At 43.2% G+C, this 23,668-nt stretch overlaps 1 protein-coding gene across 1 annotated transcript in view; it reads left to right on the top strand.

Annotated features, from left to right (window-relative positions):
- The window catches only part of MUSK (muscle associated receptor tyrosine kinase), a 331,368-nt gene extending 308,084 nt beyond the window's left edge, over positions 1-23,284 (top strand). The window contains exons 14-17 of the mRNA XM_069745513.1: positions 1,965-2,160; positions 11,893-12,081; positions 15,948-16,096; positions 22,605-23,284. Coding sequence (XP_069601614.1) covers positions 1,965-2,160; positions 11,893-12,081; positions 15,948-16,096; positions 22,605-23,284 — 1,214 coding nt within the window. The remainder of the gene's footprint in view (positions 1-1,964; positions 2,161-11,892; positions 12,082-15,947; positions 16,097-22,604) is intronic.
- The last annotated feature ends 384 nt before the right edge of the window (positions 23,285-23,668 follow it).

Below are 23,668 nucleotides of genomic sequence, written 5' to 3'. Positions count from 1 at the left end.
CCACATTATATGATGACCCCCAGTTGTGCTCTCACACTGGTTAATGCCTGTCAGTAGCCCCCACACTGTATTATGGGCCTCATAGTGCCCTCACACTGTGTGACAGCCCTCAGTAAGTGCTCACACTATTTTATGGTCCTCAGTGGACCACCACACTGTATGATGGCCCCCAGTAGCCTCCCCCATTCTGAATGATGGCTCCAAGTAGTACTCCACCCATTGAATTATGTATCCCCCCCAAAACAGTTTGATGTATCCTTCCCTCACATTGTATGATGGCCCCAGTATCCTCTTCACACTGCAAGATGGTCCCCAGTATTCCCCTTATACTGCATGATAGCCCACAGTATTCCCCACACAATGTATGGTGGCTCGCAGTAGCCTCTCAACGTTGTATTATGGCTCCCAGTTTTCCTCCAACACTGAATGAAGCCCCCAGTAGTCTACCCACAATGTATGATGGCCCACAGTAGTCCGCCGTCACTAATTGATGGACCCAATAGTCCACCCACACTGAATTGCCCCCAGTGGGCATCCCAATTACATATGATGGTCCTTGTATTTCTCCACACTTTATGATGGCCCCAATTATTCACCCACACTGAATTATGGCTCCAGATAGTCCCCACCCACGAACACTATTAAAATAAGTTTAATAGAAAACATCTTTAACTTACCTAACCCTGGATCCTGAGGAGTCCATTCTCAGACAGGACCTAAAAAAATTCTTAAAAACTTTTAGAGTAGCCTGGTTCAAACAAAGGTTTTAGGGGCTTGTTTGTACTATCCTTTTTTCCTGCTGGTTGATTTTTTTTAAATAAAGGTTATTATTGCTTGTTTAATTATGATGTGATTTCCATTTATACTTGATATACCTTAATTGGTGGTATTGGTCTGAATTAATACCTATTGTGGTTACCACCATATGATTTTATTTTTTTATTTACTATGGGTCTGCAAATCCTTTCCATTATATTATATCAACCTACATTCTACTCAACGGAAAGCAATAGTGCAGGGAGACCATGTGTCCCTGCTCCACAGTAGAGTTTAACTGCATTAGCGCTCTGCGTACTCTGATTTAGTTTATAGTAGCAACGGCTCTAAGAGGACCACGCTGAGTGAGGGGCCCACGTCCTCTGCTCCCCTGAATCTATGCTACTGATATCGTGGTATTGCAGTATATAGAACAAGCAATACTTACATAAAAAAAGACAATGAAAAAAAAAAAAAAGTTTTTAAAAGTACAAAAAATAGAATCAACCCACTTTTCCCCCTTTAAAAATAAAAAATAAACCTTTTCAGCATCTTCACATCTGTATTAGTCAATCAATCAAAATTGTAAATTATTTAATTCAACCATAAGGCAGCAAATCTGTACTGCCATAATTCTCCTTTTTTTGTCAGTTAGCACAAATTTTCCAGAAAATAAAATAAAAAGTAATTACGTTTAACTTAATAATTTAATAATTATAATCAAAATATTCTATATACCCCAAAATTGAATGAATAAAAACATTAGCTCACCTCATACAGCTCAATCGATAGAAAACTGTTATAAATCTTAGAAAATGGCTATATAAACAACAACTTTTTTGTAAATTTCTGATTTTTTTCACCACTAAACAAAAAAAAAACCTAACTATTCAAATTTAGGATTATATAATTATACTGACCTGAAGAATTATATTTCTGGGTCATTTTTACCACACAATGAAAGCCATAAAAGCAAACCTAAAAAACAAAGAATGAATTGCGTTTTTTTTTTTGCTATTTCTCCAAACTTAAATAGTACATTTTATGGTAAAATGAATGGTGTCTCTGAAAACTACAGAGATAGATAAATAAAAGTTATGACTCCTAGAAGAGTGAGTGGAAAGGACACGCAGAAAAAAAAATTGTCCACGGCAGGAAGGGGATATATACCACTACTTTACAAGAATAACTCTTTGTTTTCTTTAAAGGCACACCAAATTTCCCAACAACAATAAAAACAGCTAATGAGCAGCCTGTTATGCCTTCAACGTCGTCATCGTTTTCTCCAACACACTCCATGACGGTCATCATATCCACAATCTGCGGTTTTGCAGGCTTAACGCTACTGATAATTACTGCCCTTATTTGCTGCCGAAGACAGAAGAAAGTGAAAAACGTGAACAGGTTAGTATTCTAATTTGCCTATAACTGTGGAAAAACAGACTTTGACCTCATATCCAAATGTTATATAATGATCTACTGAGGCTAGGCAAAATTTACAATACTCAAAGCCAGGTTCCTAATGTTTTGACCCAGAGCTGTGGAGGGTTTTGATTGACATCATGAGTAATGTGGGGCATGGGGGTCTCTCCCTCCGCTGGCGCATAATCGCTACGCCAAACAGGTTAGGGATCCACTAAGATTTTCCATAACAGGGCAGTGGGCTCATACATTCTGATCCAAATGTTCATGAAGAACTTCACGTTCAGTTTTGAAAATTTTTCTTAGTCGCATTTGACCAATGTACAATATTTGGTTTAGCAGTCTGTGTCTTTTTCTACTGTTATAGTATTCTGTTTGTCCCACTCTACCAATTTCTATGATTCATTTTACAGCTGGGAGCAGACAGGTAATAAATGGACAATGGACAATGATGACTGAGGGAATTATATTCTTCTGTGAATGCTTGTCAGTTTTTCATATTTCTACTAGTCTAGTATTGTAGCAAACTTCGCACAGCAATATTCGGGTTACTATTCACCCAAAGAAAAAAAAACTTTGTAATTGAAAGATGTTTAACTTTTGTAGTGGCCTAAGACACATACTGTAACTATATACAGTGGGAACAGAAATAATTCATACCCCTTAAACTGTTCACTCGTTATTTCATTGCAGCCATTAGGAAAATTCAATAAAGTTTTTTTTTTTCTCATTAATGTACGCTCTGCACACCATCTTGACTGAAAAAACAAATTCAATAATGTTCACAAATTATTAAAAAAGAAAAACTGAAATCTCACATGGTCATAAGTATTCAGACCCTTTCCTCAGTATTGTGTAGAAGCACCTTTTTGAGCTAGTACAGCCATGAGTCTTCTTGGGAATGATGTAACAAGTAGGGTTGAGCGAAACGGATCGTTCATTTTCAAAAGTCGCCGACTTTTGGCAAAGTCGGGTTTCATGAAACCCGACCCGATCCCTGTGTGAGGTCGGGCATGCGGTACGCGACTTTCGCGCCAAAGTCGCGTTTCGTATGACGCGCTTGGCGCCATTTTTTTCAGCCAATGAAGGGGCGTGGGCAGAGTGATGACATAGGTCTTAGGGGCGTGAGAGAGAGAGAGAGAGAGAGAGAGAGAGAGAGAGAGAGAGAGAAAAAAAAAAAAAATTCCCATTGGCTTTGCATTGGGTTTCGTGTTTCGGTCGATCCTCGACTTTTCGCCATAATCGGCCGATTTCACTCGACTCGACTTTTGAGATAGTCGGGTTTCGCGAAACCCGGCTCGACCCTAAAAAAGTCAAGGTCGCTCAACCCTAGTAACAAGTTATTCAAACCTGGATTTGGGGATCCTCTGCCATTCTTCCGTGCAGATCCTCTCCAGTTCCATCAGGTTGGATGGTGAACGATGGTGGACAGCCATTTTCAGGTCTCTCCAGAAATGCTCAATTGAGTTGAGGTCAGGGCTCTGGCAGGGCCAGTCAAAAATGGTCACAGAGTTGTTCTGAAGCCACTCCTTTGTTATTTAAGCTGTGTGCTTAGGGTCATTGTCTTGTTGGAAGGTGAACCTTTGGCCAAGTCTGAGGTCCAGAGCACTCTAGAAGAGGTTTTCATCCAGGATATGTCTGTACTTGGCCGCATTCATGTTTCCTTTAATGACAACTAGTCATCCTGTCCCTACAGCTGAAAAACACCCCCATAGCATGATGCTGCCACCACCATGTCTCATTGTATTGGGCAAGTGATGAGCAGTGCCTGGTTTTCTCCACACATACCACTTAAAATTATCACCCAAAAGATCTATCTTCGTCTCATCAGACCAGAGAACCTTGTTTCTCATAGTCTGGGAGTCCTTCATGTGTTTTTTTAGCAAACTCTATGCGAGCTTTCATATGTCTTGCACTGAGGAGAGGCTTCTTTTGGGCCACTCTGCCATACAGACCCAACTGGTGGAGGGCTGCAGTGATAGTTGACTGTGTGAAACTTTCTTGCATCTCCCTATTGCATCTCTGGAGCTAAGCCACAGCGATGTTGAGGTTCTTTGTTACCTCTCTCATCAAGGCTCTTCTTCCACGATTGCTCAGTTTGGCTGGATGGCCAGGTCTAGGAAGACTTCTTATGGTCTCAAACTTCTTCCATTTAAGGATTATGGAGGCCACTGTGCTCTTAGGAACCTTGAGTACTGCAGAAATCCTTTTGTAACCTTGGCAAGATCTGTGCCTTGCCACAATTCTGTCTCTGAGCTCCTTGGCCAGCTCCGTTGACCTCATGATTCTCATTTGGTCTGACATGCACTGTGAGGTGTGAGGTGTTAAATAGACAGGTTTGTGTCTTTCCAAATCAAGTCCTATCAGTTTAATTAAACACAGCTGGACTCCAATGAAGGAGTAGAACCATCTCAAGGAGGGTCACATGGAAATGGACAGCATGTGATTTAAATATGAGGGTCTGAGCAAAGGGTCTGAATACTTATGACTATGTAATATTTCCTGTTTTTCTTTTCTGTAAAATTGGCATAAAATAAAACATTTCAATTTTTTTCAGTCAAGATGGGGTGCAGAGTGTATATTAATGTGAAAAAAAATAACCTTTTTGAATTTACCAAATGGCTGCAATGAAACAAAGAGTGAAACATTTAAAAGTTCTGACTACTTTCTGTACCCACTGTATATATAAAACTAAATTCAAATCTGTAGACATAATGTTTTGAAATTGGATTTTTTTTCCAATCACTCTTTCAAATACATAATATTTTTTGCAAATTGCCTCGTCTGAGAAAAAGAGGACTTAAACTCTATAGCGCCACCTGTTGGAAGTAGCGATCCTACAAGTCACAATCAACCCTTTAACGAGACGTGCAAGCCAGAGATGGTATGTCACTCTCCATAAGGAGAAACGTTACCCCTTAGATCCTAATTTATTTTTGGAAATTGCATTACATTTATGACATTAAACACAGTTTGGTGTAAGAAATTAAAAAATAGCCTTACTCGTCCTCCCTCGGTCCGGCACTGCATATCTGTTACTGTCCTGTTCTCAAACCAATGGCTCTGCAGCCACAAAGTGAGTTTAGACGCTCTGCCTGTTTCGATGGCAGTGGCCGCAGAGCTTACTGATTGGGGTGTAGCGCTGTTGATGTAACATCAGCTTTGGTGGCAACAATGTACACCTGGAGTAGAGTTGGAGGCTCAGTGTTGGACCTGGGGAGGGTGAGGAAGGAATTGTTAGCTTTTTTTTAGAATTAACTGTACCTGTTGTTGGGTGTCGAGTTCCCGCCTCTGCACAGGGGGAATCTCGAGCCATCTCTGCTGCGGTCTCCCATTCTTCTCCAGCCGCAGTGGAACCTGCTCAGCGGAGACGTCGGTCCCAGCATCTTGCTCAGTCTCACTCTGTGCATAGGGTTACTGCTGCCTTTCCTGCTTCTGCCATTGAAGCCAGTGCTTGGCAGCAGCGAGCAGACGCTTTTGGGACTAAGTCCTGCTTTTTCCCTTCTGAGCATGCCCAGGGTGAGATCTCCCATTGGAGATTGAGGGTCACATGCTCAGATGCTGCAGCGGTTCTCATTGGTCCTCCAGGAAGGTCCTGAAGGTGCTAAACTTCTGTGGCAGCTTCCTATTGGTCCTTTATTGGAAGGACGATACATGCTGCAGCTATATAAGCTTCGCATGACCGCACGGCCATGCGCTAGTGTACAATTGTAATCGTGTGTGTGTTGATGAGTGCAAGTCGTTCCTTAAAAAACCCATCCATTGTGTATGACTGTTCGCGTAAGGTGTATGGCTGCAATCTAGCGCCTGGCTGAACTCTCAGCATTTACACATGAAACAGCGCCTACTGCTGTGACCGCCAGTACGGTGCCATGCGCCATTAGAGCGCTTCTTTAACCCAAGTCAGGGTGGTTAGTGGCATCCGCCAGTACGGCACAGTTCGCACTCTCGTGTTAATTAATTATTAGTTTTGTTATGTGCTGTACTGCGGCCCTGTGACGCAACAGGGTTCGCTTCCTTCACACAGGGTGAAGTTAACCCGTGTGTGTATTCACATTGTACTACCATATAGTCCGTCATTACTTGGCAGCAGGTTCCATCTCTGCACGGTAGACCCCGGGCTGCGAATGCACCTTATTCTATCTTAATATTTGGTGCGTTCCGCTAGCCCTAACATTACACTAGTGCCAGGGTCTGGCTAGTAATGACGGACAAACAGCAATCCTTGCGGTATATCCAGCAGCTGGAGGGTAGGTTGGCGGCTCTCGAGAGCTCAACCTCAGCTGTGGATGTTACCGCAGTTGCTGTACAGGCTGCTAGTGTGGCTGCAGCAACCTTATCCACTGCCACCCCTGTTCCGACATTATCTCGCCTCCCGCTGCCAGAAAAATTTTCTGGAGATAGCAAATCTTGTAGGGGATTCGTAAGTCAGTGCTCTATTCACCTCGAGCTCCTGGCTGCACGTTTTCCCACAGAGCGGGCTAAGGTGGGATTAATTGTGTCTCTCTTGTCAGACAGGGCGTTGGAATGGGCTATGCTGCTGTGAGAGCGTGGCGATCATGTGCAGAGTGCTCCGCTGTTCCTGAGCACTCTGAAACAGGTCTTTTTAGGACCTCAAGTCACCCATGATACTGCGCTCCAACTGCTGGCATTAACTCAGGGTGAGTCCTTGGTCAGCCATTTTGCCGTCCACTTCCGCACTTTAGCTTCTGAGCTGGAGTGGTTGGATAAATCCCTTATCCCCATATTTTGGAGGGGGCTGGCTGATCACGTGAAGCACGCTCTAGCCACTAGGGAGATTCCTGCCACACTGGAGGAGTTAATAACTGTCTCTACTCATATTGACCTCCGTTTTAACGAGCGGTGGTTAGAGCGAGCCCAGTGTAGGCAGAGGTTTCGGCTGGCTCCCACCTTCGCCAAACCTCCGGAATCTCCGGTCCTGGTTCCGGAGTCACATGAGGCCATGGAAGTGTCACGAGCGGGATCTAAGTCCCAGACCGCTTGTGCACTTAAGGTCTGTCATGTTTGCCAGCAGTCAGGACATTTTGCCACCAGATGTCCCCAGCGGTCGAGGAAACGTCAGCGTCTAGTGGTAGTAGGTGGAGGTACACTAGACACGGCGACGTTTACCTCCAAATTGTCCTTTAAGGGGACAATTATTATAGGCTCATCCTCCCACTCGGTAGAGCTCTGCGTGGATTCTGGGGCGCAGGGCAATTTTATGTCTTCTGCCTTTGCCCAACGTCACGCAATACCCCTGGTTATGCTAGCTCAACCAGTAACAGTACGAGTGGTGAATGGGTCGACACTGCCCTCACAGATAACACACCAGACCATCCCTTTTACTCTGTCCATGTCACCATCTCATCAGGAGATTATATCTCTGCTTGTCAGTCCTGAGGGAATTGATGAGGTCCTGTTGGGGATACCTTGGCTATGGTACCACTCTCCTTATATCCAGTGGTCCTCAGGCAGAATTCTGGGATGGGGGGAATCTTGTGGGGGTAGGTGTCAGAGGGAGTGCGTTCAGGTTGCTACTACAGAGGTACCCGCAGATCTATCCTCTCTCCCCAAGCAATATTGGTCTTATGCAGACGTGTTATCCAAAAAGGCGGCGGAGACCCTTCCGCCCCATCGCCCCTATGACTGTCCTATTGATCTCTTGCCTGGTGCTGAGCCTCCCCGGGGTCGAGTCTATCCGTTATCACTCCCGGAGATGGAGGCAATGTCACAGTACATCCAGGAAAATCTGGCAAGAGGATTCATTAGGAAGTCAGTGTCACCTGCCAGGGGCAGGGTTCTTCTTCGTGCAGAAGAAGAATGGGGAATTGCGTCCATGCATAGACTACAGGGGTCTTAACGCCATCACCGTTAAGAATAAGTATCCTTTGCCCTTGATATCTGAGCTCTTCGATAGGCTTCGGTGAGCAAGGGTATTTACTAAATTAGATCTGCGGGGTGCTTACAACCTGATTCGCATCCGTGAGTGGGACGAAAGGAAGACGGCTTTTAACACCAGGGATGGGCACTATGAATATCTGGTGATGCCCTTCGGGCTCTGTAACGCCCCAGCCGTTTTCCAAGACTTTGTGAACGACGTCTTCCGGGATATGCTCTCCACCTCGGTCTTAGTCTATCTGGATGATATTCTCATCTACTCTCCAGATATTGACTCCCACCGGAGAGATGTTTGCAAAGTCTTCAACCTCCTACGGGCAAACTCCCTCTATGCCAAGTTGGAGAAGTATATGTTCGAGCAGGAGTCCTTACCTTTCCTAGGCTATATCATCTCCGCCCAGGGATTGGCTATGGATCCTGCCAAACTACAGGCTGTGATGGACTGGCAGGAACCCCATTCTCTTAAAGCGGTGCAGCGCTTTATGGGGTTCATTAATTATTATCGCCAGTTCATTCCGCACTTCTCAACTTTGGTAGCTCCCTTGGTTGCCCTCACCATGAAGGGGGCAAATCCCAAATTGTGGTCTGAGGAGGTCTCCAAGGCCTTTAACTCCATAAAGTCACACATCGCTAGCGCTCCCATCCTACATCGTCCCGATGTAGATAAGCCATTTATCATGGAGGTGGATGCCTCATCTGTTGGTGCTGGAGCAGTCCTCTTTCAAAAGGATGCTCAAGGTCGGAAGCATCCTTGCTTCTTCTTTTCTAAGACCTTCTCACCAGCAGAGAGGAATTATTCCATCGGGGACAGGGAGTTGCTAGCCATGAAGTTGGCTTTCTCGGAATGGAGACATCTGTTGGAGGGAGCTCGTTTTCCCTTCCAAGTCTTCACAGATCATAAAAATTTGGTGTACCTGCAGACAGCCCAGTGGTTAAATTTTCGCCAGGCCAGATGGTCCTTGTTCTTCTCCTGGTTTCATTTCACCCTCCATTTTCATTCTGGGGTGAAGAACATTTGGGCCGACGCTCTCTCTCGCTCTGTTGTGTCATCTGTGGAGGAGGAAGAGGAGCCTCGGCTTATTGTCCCCACCGAGAGCTTGAGAACTGTGGCCCCGGTTTCGCTAGAGTCTGTGCCTCCGGGCAAGACTTTTGTACCATCCAGTTTGCGACCGGAGGTTCTCTCTTGGGCACACTCGTCCATGGTGGGTGGACATTTTGGTTCCAAAAGGACATCTGAGTTACTGGCGAGGCGTGTGTCTCATGCGCCAAGAACAAGTCCCCTCGGCCACGGCCAGCTGGTTTGCTTTACCCTCTGCCGGTGGGAGACAGGCCCTGGGAGATGGTCGGGATGGACTTTGTGGTGGGCTTACCCAAGTTTCGTAGCTGCACCATTATCTGGGTGATCACCGACCATTTTGCCAAAATGGTGCACTTGGTGCCTCTTCCACGGCTACCTTCTGCACGGGCTCTGGCTGTGTTGTTCATCAAACATATCTTTCGCCTACACGGTATGCCAGACAAAATTGTTAGTGACCGGGGTCCCCAGTTTGCATCTCGATTCTGGAGAGAGCTTTGTCGTCTACTCAGTATTGAATTGAATCTCTCTTCGGCATATCATCCCGAGATGAATGGGTTGGTAGAGAGGGCCAACCAGACCTTGGTCACATATTTACGACATTTTGTTTCTGCCAGGCAGGATGACTGGGCATCCTTGCTACCGTGGGCAGAGTTTGCGCTTAACAATGCCATAGCCGACTCCACCGGTCAGACTCCATTCCTTCTAAATTACGGCCAGCATCCGCGTGTTCTTGTGCCCATGCCTGTGTCTTCCGCCTACTCCAGGGTGGCACACTGGGTTGTGGAGGCACGGGACATTTGGGACCACACTCAGGATGCCATTCGGGCCTCCAAGGAGAGATTGAGGTCCTCCGCCGATGCTCATCGGCGCCCCACTCCGACCTTTGCTCCTGGCAACTTAGTGTGGCTCTCCGCCCGTAACATCTGGCTGGGTATTGAGTACACTAAGTTTGCACCTCGCTACTTGGGTCCTTTCAAGGTCCTCGAACAGGTTAACCCTGTGGTCTACCATCTGGCTCTTCCTCCACGCTTGGGTATCACCGACACCTTTCATGTGTCCCTCTTGAAACCCGTATACATGTCCCGGTTTTCCGAGTCATCTGCCGGGACATCGGGTTCGTCTACGGATGATTACGAGGTGAACGCTATTTTGGGGTGCAAGGTGGTACGTAGCAAAAAATCCTATTTGGTGGATTGGAAGGGTTATGGCCCAGAGGACAGGTCATGGGAGCCTGCTGAACACATTCGAGCTCCATAGCTCATTGCTGCCTTCGAGTGTAGCAAGGTCCAAGGAGGGGGGGGGCCCTAGGGGGGTAATGTTAGGTGCCGAGTTCCCGCCTCTGCACAGGGGGAATCTCGAGCCGTCTCTGCTGCAGTCTCCCATTCTTCTCCAGCTGCAGTGGAGTCTGCTCAGCGGAGACGTCGGTCCCAGCCTCTTGCTCGGTCTCACTATGTGCATAGGGTTACTGCTGCTTTTCCTTCTTCTGCCATTGAAGCCAGTGCTGGGCAGCGGCGAGCAGACGCTTTTGGGACTAAGTCCTACTTTTTTCCCTTCTGAGCATGCCCAGGATGAGATCTCCCGTTGGAGATCGAGGGTCACATGCTCAGATGCTGCAGCGGTTCCCATTGGTCCTCCAGGGAAGGTCCTGAAGGTGCTAAACTTCTGTGGCAGCTTCCTATTGGTCCTTTATTGGAAGGTCCTATACATGCTGCAGCTATATAAGCTTCACATGACCGCACGGCCATGCGCTAGTGTACAATTGTAATCGTGTGTGTGTTGATGAGTGCAAGTCGTTCCTTAAAAAACCCATCCCTTGTGTATGACTGTTTGCGTAAGGTGTATGGCTGCAATCCCGTCTGAACTCACAGCGTTTACACACGAAACAGCGCCTACTGCTGTGACCGCCAGTACGGTGCCACGCACCATTAGAGCGCTTCTTTAACCCAAGTCAGGGTGGTTAGTGGCATCCGCCAGTACAGCACAGTTCGCACTCTCGTGCTAATTAATTATTAGTTTTGTTATGTGCGGTACTGCGGCCCTGTGACGCAACAGGGTTTGCTTCCTTCACACAGGGTGAAGTTAACCCGTGTGTGTATTCACATTGTACCACCATATATTCCGTCATTACTTGGCAGCAGGTTCCATCTCTGCACGGTGGACCCCGGGCTGCGAATGCACCTTATTCTATCTTATTATTTGGTGCGTTCTGCTAGCCCTAACATTATACTAGCGCCAGGGTTTGGCTAGTAATGACAGACAAACAGCAATCCTTGCGGTATATCCAGCAGCTGGAGGGTAGGTTGGCGGCTCTCGAGAGCTCAACCTCAGCTGTTAACCCGTGTGTGTATTCACATTGTACCGCCATATAGTCCGTCATTACTTGGCAGCAGGTTCCATCTCTGCACGGTGGATCCGGGGCTGCGAATGCACCTTATTCTATCTTATTATTTGGTGCATTCCGCTAGCCCTAACACCTGTGGATACAACTTACCAGAAAATAGAAGATTTAGTGCTATAGGGGAAAAATTCTTTTTAGTAGTTCTCCTATTTGAAAAGTATTACACATAGTATGTCATAACAAATAGGATATGAATACAAGTCTATCACTATCCTAATTTATGTAACTCATTAAATTATCTCACTTCTTATCATGTATAGATGTAATTCTACACCTTCCACGTAGAAAATGAATTCTGAAAGAATTTAGTAGTTGAATATTGGCATTATTTTTTTTCCAGAGAAACTACTGCTCCACTTACAGCCCTTCCATCAGAGCTGGTATTGGACAGGTTACATCCAAACCCCATGTATCAGAGAATGCCACTCCTTCTCAACCCTAAACTCATAAGCCTTGAATATCCCCGGAATAATATTGAGTATGTCAGGGACATTGGAGAAGGAGCCTTTGGACGGGTCTTTCAAGCCAGGTAAACAAATGCAATTTTTCTCCAGATTGGTGTTACTCCAAGCACATGTTACATGCTCTTTACATCCCCATCAGTCATTTCCTATTGGAACGGAAGAATGACATAAATCCGCCATCCTGTGCACACTGTTTATTACTGAGCCTTGGATTTATATTGTATCACTACTCAACCATATGTTCATCTCGCTGAAACGTGACATTTATCAACACAAGCTGAACCATCACCTTCTGCTCTCATTAAAATGTTTGTCTTGTCGTATGTTAAACACATGCCTGTTCCTAAACTTAGCAACCTCCTTCTCTCCCTTAGCGCCATATTTCAGCTCTTGAGACATAATTCTCTGTTTAGTGCCAATAACATGTCAACTAACAGCATTCTGTTTATTCTTTATAAGTTTTAGGCCTGCATGCAATGAAAAAGATTGCCAATGCAGGAAATGGAAGTCATGCAACTTACTAGGCTTTTGGAGGGGGGGTTGTGATTTATTGTATGCTGTATTTTTCTATAAGGGCTTGTAAAGATGACCGTAAGAATCAGACGAGCGCTATCCGCCATTTTGACAAATATCACTCGTCCCCATGTTATTCTATGAGGCTGTGCACATGTCCAAATTTTTCCAAATTTTTCCTTGCAGCATGAATAAGTTGAATCAGATTATGGGATCACACTTGGCCATTCATGTTTATGGGTCCTTGGAAAAAAATCCAACTGCACTCAGATTAAACAGACTGAATAGAGAAGACGAAGATTTTTTTTATTATTATCTTCAAATCAGAGTCTGATTGGAGCGTGATTAGCATAATTCTCTGATGAGTGCAAAAAACAGTTTGGTGACCCTAGCTTAAGGGATTAGCTACGATTGTGCTTAAAAGTTTACAAACCCTGGCAGAATTTTTGCTTTCTTGGCCTTTTTTTCAGAGAATATGAACGATAACACCAAAAATTTCGGTCCACTCATGGTTAGTGGTTGGATGAAACCATTTATTGTCAAACTACTGTGTTTTCTCTTTTTAAATCATAATGACAACCCAAAATATCCAAATGACTCTGATCAAAAGTTCACATACCCTGGTGATTTGGCCTGAAAACATACACAGAAGTTTGAATGACACAAATGGGTTTGAATAGCTACTAAAGGTAACATCCTCACGTGTTACCTGTTTGCTTGTAATCAGTGTGTGCATAAAAGTAGAGTGAGTTTCTGGGATACAGACAGACTCTAGCTTCTTTCATCCAGCCAATGACGTTTCTGGATTGTGAGTCATAGGGAAAACAAAAGAATTGTCAACAGATCTACGGGAAAAGGTAGTTTAACTGTATAAAACAGGGATACAAAAAGATATCCAAGTAATTAATAATGCCAGTCAGCAGCGTTCAAACTATGATTAACAGATGGAAAATGAGGGGCTCTGTAAAAACAAAACCACGGTCACGTAGACCAATAAAAATGTTGTCCACAACTGCCAGAAAAATTGTTTGGGGTCCAAAGGAAAAAGAAAAACCCACAAATAACATCAGCTGAAATACAGGACTCTAAGAAAACTAGCGGTGTGGCTGCTTCAAGATGCACAATAAGGAGGCACTTGAAGAAAAATATGCTGCATGGTCGAGTGGCCAGAGGAAAGCCAATACTGCGCAAATGCCACAAAGTATCTTGCCTACAATATGCAAAACAGCACAGAGACAAATCTCAAAACTTCTGAAACAAAGTAATTTGGAGTGATGAGACCATAATTGAACTTTTCGGCCCAAAACCATAAACGTTACATTTGGAGCGAGGTCAAGAAGGCCTATGAGGAAAGCAATACCATTCCTACTGTAAAGCACGGAGGTAGATCGCTACACAGGTCCAGGAAACTTGGTCATATTTGAAGGAAAGATGAATGCAGCACATTATCAGCAAATACTGGATGCAAATTTGCACTCATCAGCCCGGAAGCTGCGCATGGGACGTACTTGGACGTTCCAACATGACAACGATCCAAAACACAAGGCCAAGTCGACCTGTCATTGACTACAGCAGAACGAAGTGAAGGTTCTGGAGTGGTCATCTCAGTCCCCTGACCTCAATATCATTGAGCCACTCTATGGAGATCTCAAGCATGCAGTTTATGCTAGACAGCTCAGGAATTTACAGTAACTGGAGGCTTTTTGCCAAGAAGAGTGGGCAGCTTTACCATGTGAGAAAATAAAGAATCTCATCCACAATTAACACAAAAGACTTCAAGCTGTCTTTGATGTTAGAGGGGCATACACGGTATTAAGAAATGGGGTATGTGAACTTTTGATAAGGGTCATTTGGATATTTTGGGTTGTCATTATGATTTAAAAAGAGAAAACACAGTAGTTTGACAATAAATGGCTTCACCCAACCATTGACTGTCTTGTCAAAACTTATATCACCTATTACTTGCATTTTTTGGCGCTTAGTATTACCTGTTAGGCCACTATTTTGATAAACCATTCCTCATTTCAGTGAAGCTATGGCCCCTTGTTAGACAAGACACAGAAAAGGCCTAAAGCACATATTAAATACTAGATGGTGGCCCGATTCTAATGCATCGGGTATTCTAGAATATGCATGTCCATGTAGTATATTGCACAGCCCACATAGTATATTGGCCAGCCATGTAGTATATTGCCCATCCACGTACTATATTGCCCAGCCACGTAGTATATTGCCCAGCTACATAGTATATTGCCCAGTGACGTAGTATATTGCCCAGCCACGTAGTATATTGCCCAGCTACGTAGTATATTGCCCAGTGATGTAGCATATTGCCCAGCCGCGTAGTATATTGCCCAGCCACGTAGTATATTGCCCAGCCACGTAGTATATTGCCCAGCCACATAGTATATTGCCCAGCCACATAGTATATTGCCCAGTCACGTAGTATATTGCCCAGTCACGTAGTATATTGCCCAGCCACGTAGTATACTGCACAGCGACGTAGTATACAGCACAGAGCCACGTAGTATACAGCACAGACACGTAGTATACTGCCCAGTCACGTAGTATATTGGCCAGTTATGTAGTATATTGACATCATGGCAGGTCCTTCTTGCATAGCATCCTTAGCACCGGAACCTGCCACTTGCACTGCCGAGGACAGGATGCAACGTCGGAGGGTGAGAATAACTTTTTTTTAATTATTATTCTTATATGTAACATTAGATCTTTTTACTATGCATATGCAGCATCAATAGTAAAAAGTTGGTCACACAAGGTTAATAGCTGCGTAACCGGAGTGCGTTACACCGCGCTCCGGTAACGCTGGCATTAACCCTGTGTGAGGGATGACTGGAGGGGAGTATGGAGCGGGCACTGACTGCGGGGAGGAAAGAGTGGCCATATTGCCGCCGGACTGTGGCCGTTGCTGATTGGTCGTGGCAATGGTCATGGGCGTTTTGCCACGACCAATCAGCGACTTGGATTCCATGACAGACAGCGGCCGCGACCAATGAATATCCATGACAGACAGACAGACACAAAGACAGACAGAAAGACAGACAGAAAGACGGAAGTGACCCTTAGACAATTATATAGTAGATGATGCAAGTAATGAAAGACAGTTTTGGCACAAATTTTGCCACAATTCTGATGTGTTTATTTAGTATGCCCCACTGCCTTTACTTAATATTAGAAGTCGCATAAGAAACAGGCGACTGAGTGATAAAGGTAATTCTGCATTTATCTGCAAAAGAGAGAACAATAAGTACAGCCATAGTGGTTAAATGGCTATATAAGCCATTGTCATACATGACAAACACTTTTTTATAAAAGTCTTGAAAATGGCCAGATGTAAAAACAAGTACTACTTCATCTTCATGGTGAGAGGTAAAATAATTATTTTGTGGCTTTTTAGGGCACCGGGGTTGCTTCCATATGAACCTTTCACAATGATAGCAGTGAAGATGCTGAAAGAAGAAGCCTCTGCTGACATGCAGGCCGACTTCCAAAGAGAAGCTGCACTTATGGCGGAATTTGATCACCCCAATATTGTAAAGCTTCTGGGTAAGTTTGTTGTAGTTTAGAATGAAACGCCAAAAGTAAAAACCAGAAGCCACAGTGGTTGGTTTATTTTATCTGAGGTCATTTATGTGGTAGTTTCTGTGATTTTCTTGAAACAAGCCAGATGGCAATGTTAGTAAATCGACCTGTCATGAGGCTACTGCGACAGAGTGTGGTCAGATGATCGCAGTGTCTGGTGACACATACATCCAAAGGTAGTTAGAAAGGCTTCACCATTCTATTATCACGGCTCAGCTGTTGGGTGGGTGACCCAGGACCCTTCCCTGTCCCTACCATTAGGGGACGCCCTAGCTCACCCTATTCCCCAGGATACTTCTGAAGGTGAAGATGCTGGGGCTGCCTCCGTTACCTTATCTCCTAAATCAGCCCTCCATCTGTTGTCTTCCCCCACCCAGGGAAGAGGGGCATTACTGTGCACCACAGTACACCAAAGCAATGAACAAGGCAACACAAACAAGGGTAAACTGAAATACCAAGCATACAAATATTCTCTTACATATAACAGAGGAATACACCGGGGAGTGGAGGATGGGGCAATAATCAAAGTAAGAGAAAGGAAGGGAATTATCACACTTACAAACCACACAACAGACACAGATATCTCCTTTAAAACTCCCTCTCTTATAAACACATCTCCACCAAGCCATGCAGCAAAAGCTAGCTCTGACATGGGTTTGAATCAGGACCCAGATTATAAAGGGGATGGGAGTGGCTAACCAAGCCCAGCTGAGAGCTTATACTACCACAGTCTCAAAAATGGCCGATTAACCTCTGTTCTGAAAAAATAAACACCATTTAAAAAGTAGTGCTTATTTTCAGAGCAGGAGTAGGAGCAATCAGACTCTGCGGTCTTCTGATTCTCTCTGTTGCGGTAACCCCATGACACCTACTAGTAATTCTGTCTTTCATTGCTCTGTTGCTGCAAGGCTTAAACTACTTACAGTGGGTATGGAAAGTATTCAGACCCCTTTAAATTTGTCACTCTTTGTTTCATTGCAGCCATTTATGTACACTCTGCACCCCATCTTGACTGAAAAAAAAACAAAAATGTAGAAAATTTTGCAATTTTAATAAAAATGAAAAACTGAATATCACATGGTCATGAGTATTCAGACCCTTTGCTCAAACACTCATATTTAAGTCACATGCTGTCCATTTCCTTGTGATCCTCCTTGAGATGGTTCTACTCCTTCATTGGAGTCCAGCTGTGTTTAATTAAACTGATAGGACTTGATTTGGAAAGGCACACACCTGACCATATAAGACCTCACAGCTCACAGCGTATGTCAGACCAAATGAGAATCATGAGGTCAAAGGAACCTGTAGCCTGACGGAAGCCTCTCCTCAGTGCAAGACATATGAAAGCCCACATAGTTTGCTAAAAAAAACACATGAACGACTCCCAGACTATGAGAAATAAGATTCGCTGGTCTGATGAGAGGATGATAGACCTTTCTGGTGATAATTCTAAGCGTTATGCGTGGAGAAAACCAAGCACTGCCCATCACCTGCCCAATACAATCCCAACAGTGAAACGTGGTGGCAGCATCATGCTATGGGGGTTTTTTTCAGCTGCAGGAACAGCATGACTCGTTGTCATTGATGAAATATGAATGCGGCCAAGTACAGAGATATCCTGGATGAAAATCTCTTCCAGAGTGCTCTGGACCTCAGAAGGTTCATCTTTCAACAAGACAATGACCCTAAGCACACAGCTAAAATAAGAAAGGAGTGGCTTCAGAACAACTCTGTGACCATTCTTGACTGGCCCAGCCAGAGCCCTTACCTCAACCCAATTGAGCATCTCTGGAGAGATCTGAAAATAGCTATCCACCAACATTTACCATCCAACCTGACGGAACTGGAGAGGACCTGCACGGAAGTATGGCAGAGGATCCCCCAAATCCAGGTTTGAAAAACTTGTTGCATCATTCCCAAGAAGACTCATGGCTGTACTAGCACAAAAGGGCGCTTCTACTCAATACTGAGCAAAGGGTCTAAATACTTATGACCATGTGATATTTGAAGTTTTCTTTTTTAATAAGTTTGCAAAAATTTCCACATTTTGTTTTTTTCAGTCAAGTTGGGGTGCAGAGTGTACATTAATGAGAGAAAAATGAACTTTTTTGAATTTACCAAATGGCTGCAATGAAACAAAGAGTTAAAAATTTAAAAGGGTATGAATTCTTTCTGTACCCACTGTAGTTGGACTCCTGGAGTTCTCTACTTTTATTGTATCAGCTGTTCTGAGTTTGTTACTCCATGCAGATTTAAGAAATTACCTCCTGGCTTCCTTTTCCAGTGATAGTTTTCCACTTTCTGGATTGGAGTTGAAGGATCAGTTCAGTGTTAGATGCAGGCATTTGGAGTGATTTTCAGGAGATTTCTGTTTGAAGTTGGTTTGTGTGTTTTTTTTCTCTGTCCTTTCCCATTTGGTTTGTGCCAACTACTGTACACCTCCCCTGTTTCCCAATCAGTTGTTTTGTGAGTGCATTTGTATGATTTTAGTTTTCTTTTTTTCCTGTCTGTTTTCCCCTATCTGTCTGGTTTGTGTTATCCTATACACTTTTGTCCTATACCTTCCTGGATGGAGGAGGAAACAGATAAGTGTTATTATAGAAGCATAGCAAGGTATGAGACCCTGGCATCTCCACCATCAGGAGTAATCTGTGGGACAGGGATAGCCTAGGGTTTTCCCTAGTTCGAGGGACAGGGTAGGTGGCCATTGTTTCTGGCAATAACATGAAATTACCTATCTTAACAATTGTGCACGTGTGTCTAGTTAAATATATGGCTTTGAACCAAAGTGTCAAATTTTAGTGAGAAGCAACTAAATCATTAGGACAAACTTACAAAAAAATTGATTTTGTTTCTATGAATTGTCTTATAGGAATTACATCAGCTAGTGCTATTGAGTTTGCCCAGAATTCTCTTCAAAGCTTAAAATGTGAGCCCAATTTATCGTTAAGACTCTCCCAAGGGATTTTCCAGCTGCATGGGAAAAATAAATATACAATATTCACTATCAAATATCTTTCACATTTTTTCACTTTGTCACTTTGTGTGAACCAGGGCATAGGGTATGTAGATCCACTTGAGGTATTAACAATTCTAGAAGATAAAATCTCAGATGTCTGTATATATTGGATTGTTATTTTTTTGACACTCATTTTCAATCATAAAATTGCAATTGCTTCTTTACACCAGTCAATCTGTTCTAGTTCACTAAATATTTGTCTTTTCACTATCCATTCCGCAGATTGGAGAAATAAAAAATTAATAAAATGAAACTTATTCAGGAATAATTTCAGTCTAATAACACAAGTTAAATAATACAGAACTCTGGTTGCCCAATGACAATGCTGTTATCTTGGAGTATTTGGCCTCATTAAGTGCTGGTAATATCTGAGATATTTATGTAGTTTCTACCTGTAGTTGCTGATTGTACTTCAGCTAAGAACAAACATGAACATTTTTAATGATGGTTTTTTCATTTTGTTTTTAAAATGGATGATCTTTTATGACTACATTCTCTTTGAGATGACATTGTACTGTATTCCTCAGTGTATTGCTCAGAAGAATCTGTTCAGAATACTTCACTTGGCAGGATGGACTTTGGTCCTATTGCTAAATCAAGAAAATGTGCCAAAGTTTAGTGTTTCTAAATCCCTTTATTCTCCACTTAAGACATATTTTGCTTGGTTTACATTTGTTCTTGTATTTGAAGCCTCAAGCCGAACTCCACTGCACCAACTGCAGCTCCACTTTAGGGCATTCTGTAGCTGAATTAGCCCAGCAACCCCGTGCACAAGTCAGAGCGACCATCTTTAATAGGAAGCTATTATCAGAAAATGTCCTGTTGCTTTCATCAGGTTCTTGTGTTAAATAAATGTATTTTTCTCTAAATTTGTCCAATTTTTAAACTGTCTACTTAGGCGTTTTTATAAATCCTAGCATCCTGTTTTTTTAGGAAATTCACATGTACATTTGCAGCAATTATTTATTTTACTCACTTAAATAGCGCCATTAAATCCAAAGTAATTTACAGACAATATCATCACTGTCTCCATTGGTGCTTACAATCTAAATTTTTATCAGTAAGTGGGTTTTTTGAGTGTTGGTGAAAACGGGAGTACCAGAAGAAAATCCATGCAAACACCTTGCAGATGTTGTCCATTTGGAAACTAGAACCTAGGACCCCAGTGACACAACACAACAATGCTAACCCTTGAGCCACCATGACCCTTTCTTTTTATTGAAGAATCTGATGAGCATGTGCAAAAGTCACTGTGAAGGAAGGGGAGCAGGGTCAGCTGTTACATTGCTTATTATGATTGGTGCAACCCATTATCAGCTGTTCTTTGAAATGTTACTTGTCATTGTAATCCTGCCTCTAATGATAGGGAGCCTGCTGAAAACTCTTCCTGAAAGGAAATAAAGTATGAGACCACAAAAGCCTAAGTGACAAGTGTACAAATTGAACTGGAGCAAGTTTCAGAAAAGAGCGACCAGAATGGTGACCGGTCGGCAAACCATGTCCTATGAGGAAAGTTTACAGGATCTGGGAATGTTTAGCTTGCATAAGAGAAGACTAAGATAATAACTGTCTACCAATATCTGAAGGGTTGTCACAGTATAGAGGGATCATCCTTATTCTCATGTTTTGCACATGGAAACAAGAGAAGTAATGGAATGAAAGTGAAAGGAGAAGATACAGATTAGATATTAGAAAAAACTTTTTGACAGTGAGAGTGATCAATGAATGGAACAGGCACCACGAGAGAGATGGTGAGTTCTCCTTCAATGGAAGTCTTCAGAGTCTGGACAGACATCTGTCTGGGATGGTTTAGTGAATCCTGCATTGAGCATGGGGTTCGACGCAGTGACCCTGGGAGTCCCTTCCAACTCTAACATTCTATGATTCTATGAAAATTATAAGACTACTAATGTTTTGTATTTTTTTTTTTAATTAAGATTGGGAAAACCTGGGCCACTAAGATATAAACTCAATTGTAAGTGTCATTTAGGTTCTTTTTGTGATCCAAAAACTTTTCTTTCTTTAAAGGGACATTGTCACCTGAATTTGGAGGGAACAATCTTCAGCCATGGAGGCGGGGTTTGGGGTTATTTGATTCACCCTTTCCTTACCCGCTGGCTGCATGCTGGCTGCAATATTGGATTGAAGTTCATTCTCTGTCCTCCATAGTACATGCCTGCACAAGGCAATCTTGCGGCTCCGCAATCTTGCCTTGTGCAGGCATGTACTCTGGAGGACAGAGAATGAACTTCAATCCAATATTGCAGCCAGCATGCAGCCAGCGGGTTAGGAAAGGGTGAATCAAAAAACCCCAAACCCCGCCTCCATGGCTGAAGATTGTTCCCTCCAAATTCAGGTGACAATGTCCCTTTAAAGACATTCTTCTTCATTCTAATCCTGTATTCTCTTGCTCCCTTCAAAATACAAACCTGAAATCTAGTAGTTGGAGTTTTCCTAATACAGTTATCTCAGGATGAATTTGTTCACCCCATTCCCTTTCTTACAATTAATTTAGACTTAATTAATATTGCCAATATACGGTATGCACAAGCCAAACTATATCAAAATATGTGTAATAGACAGACAGAATACATTTCAATGTCCTGGTTTGTCATTTCCAACTTTTGGTGATTAAAAACAAATGTAAAAAGTCCCAGTTGACCTTGACAAATCCTCAGCTGCCACCTTTATCCTGATAACTCATCACAAAACATCAGCGCTTTGTACTACTCCACAACTTGATCATGCACATTCCATTGTTTGCGCTCAGCTCTTTTAGTAATCACATTTTTGCTGTTGTCATTTCCCTGAAGACCTGTAAACCACAGCTGGACAGGCATGTCATGTTATTACACCAGCTGTGAGAATTTCATAAAACGAGGGTTCGAACAAACTGCTTTTACTCATACTATTGGAGAAAAAGATGGACATTTGTATATAAGGAGTGGATGTTTGCAAATTAGAAAATTGGTGCAGAGTAGAGATGAGCTGATCGCTTGGCACAACCCCTGTTCATGGTCCAGATCTATGGTCTCTGGCCATGGACCGGCGCTTCGTGAGTTTTCTTACCGACTAGGATTCAAAGCTTGGTCTATGATTAGCCGGGCTGGTGAGACGTCACCTGCGAGCTACAGGGAGAACAAATTATATCACTCAGGCCAGAGAATCTAAAGCCACAAGATGAGGAAATTTGTGCAGCTCGTGTCTACAGACAGAAAGCTTTGACCTGGACTGTGGACCGGGGTTGTATGAAGAGCAATCTCTAGTGCTGAGCTAAAACTTTAATCCTGCATTCATGACCATCTTTCCAGTGTGATACTCTTACAAGTGTGTCTGTATTATAAGAAGCCATTTTTATCGTAAAATTATGAGGTGTACTATATATACATATAAGCATATGGAAGCAGAATTCATAATGTATCATTAACACTAAATTTGTTTCCTTGCTTTCAGGCGTGTGTGCGGTTGGAAAACCAATGTGTCTTCTTTTTGAATATATGGCCCATGGAGACCTAAATGAATATCTGCGACACAGATCACCACGAGCTTTAAGCAGCTTAAGCCACAGTAGTCTTGCTACCAAAGTCAGACTCTCAGATCTGAATCCATCACCACTGTCTTGCACCGATCAGCTCCACATTGCCCGACAGGTGTCAGCAGGGATGGCCTATCTCTCTGAGCGAAAGTTTGTGCATCGGGACCTGGCTACCAGGAATTGTTTGGTGGGTGAAAACATGGTGGTAAAAATAGCTGATTTTGGCCTTTCTAGGAACATATACTCAGCAGATTACTACAAGGCAAATGAAAATGACGCAATACCAATTCGCTGGATGCCACCAGAGTCCATATTCTATAATCGTTACACAACAGAGTCTGACGTTTGGGCTTATGGCGTTGTCTTGTGGGAAATATTCTCTTACGGCATGCAACCTTACTATGGCATGGCTCATGAAGAAGTCATATATTTTGTAAGAGATGGTAACATTTTGTCATGCCCTGAAAACTGCCCACTGGAATTATATAATCTTATGCGTCTGTGCTGGAGCAAAATGCCCACTGATCGTCCAAGTTTTGCATGTATCCATCGCATTTTGGAGCGCATGTATGACAGAGCCATCTCTGCTCAAGTTTAAGGGATATATGTTTCAGTGTGACATTGAAACCCTGATAAATCCTTTGAAGATATACCTAGCTTTTCCACAAATCATGCATTATGTTATATGGAAGCATGGAACGGCGCAAGACAAATCCATGGTCGGGATAATGGACCCACTGCACCACCAGTGAAAAAGGAATGGTTCATAAAGTTTTGCTAGAGTGGAGAAAAAAACTATTTCTGAAACATGTAATTAATTTAAAAACTGAATGAAAATGAGCGCAAAGCAGCTTTTCACAGAGTTCTAAAAATATAAATGACTGATTACGCTGTTCTGAACTTCCAGACATTTACATGAATCAATACATTTTATTAGAGATACATAAAGGAGGTCCAGAATAGTGGTAGCAAAATATAGTGC

The sequence above is a fragment of the Ranitomeya imitator genome, chromosome 1, assembly GCF_032444005.1.
Source record: "Ranitomeya imitator isolate aRanImi1 chromosome 1, aRanImi1.pri, whole genome shotgun sequence".
In the NCBI taxonomy this organism is placed as follows: Eukaryota; Metazoa; Chordata; class Amphibia; order Anura; family Dendrobatidae; genus Ranitomeya; species Ranitomeya imitator.
Note: the sequence above shows the minus strand (reverse complement) of the source record. Positions and strands in the feature narration are given on the sequence as shown.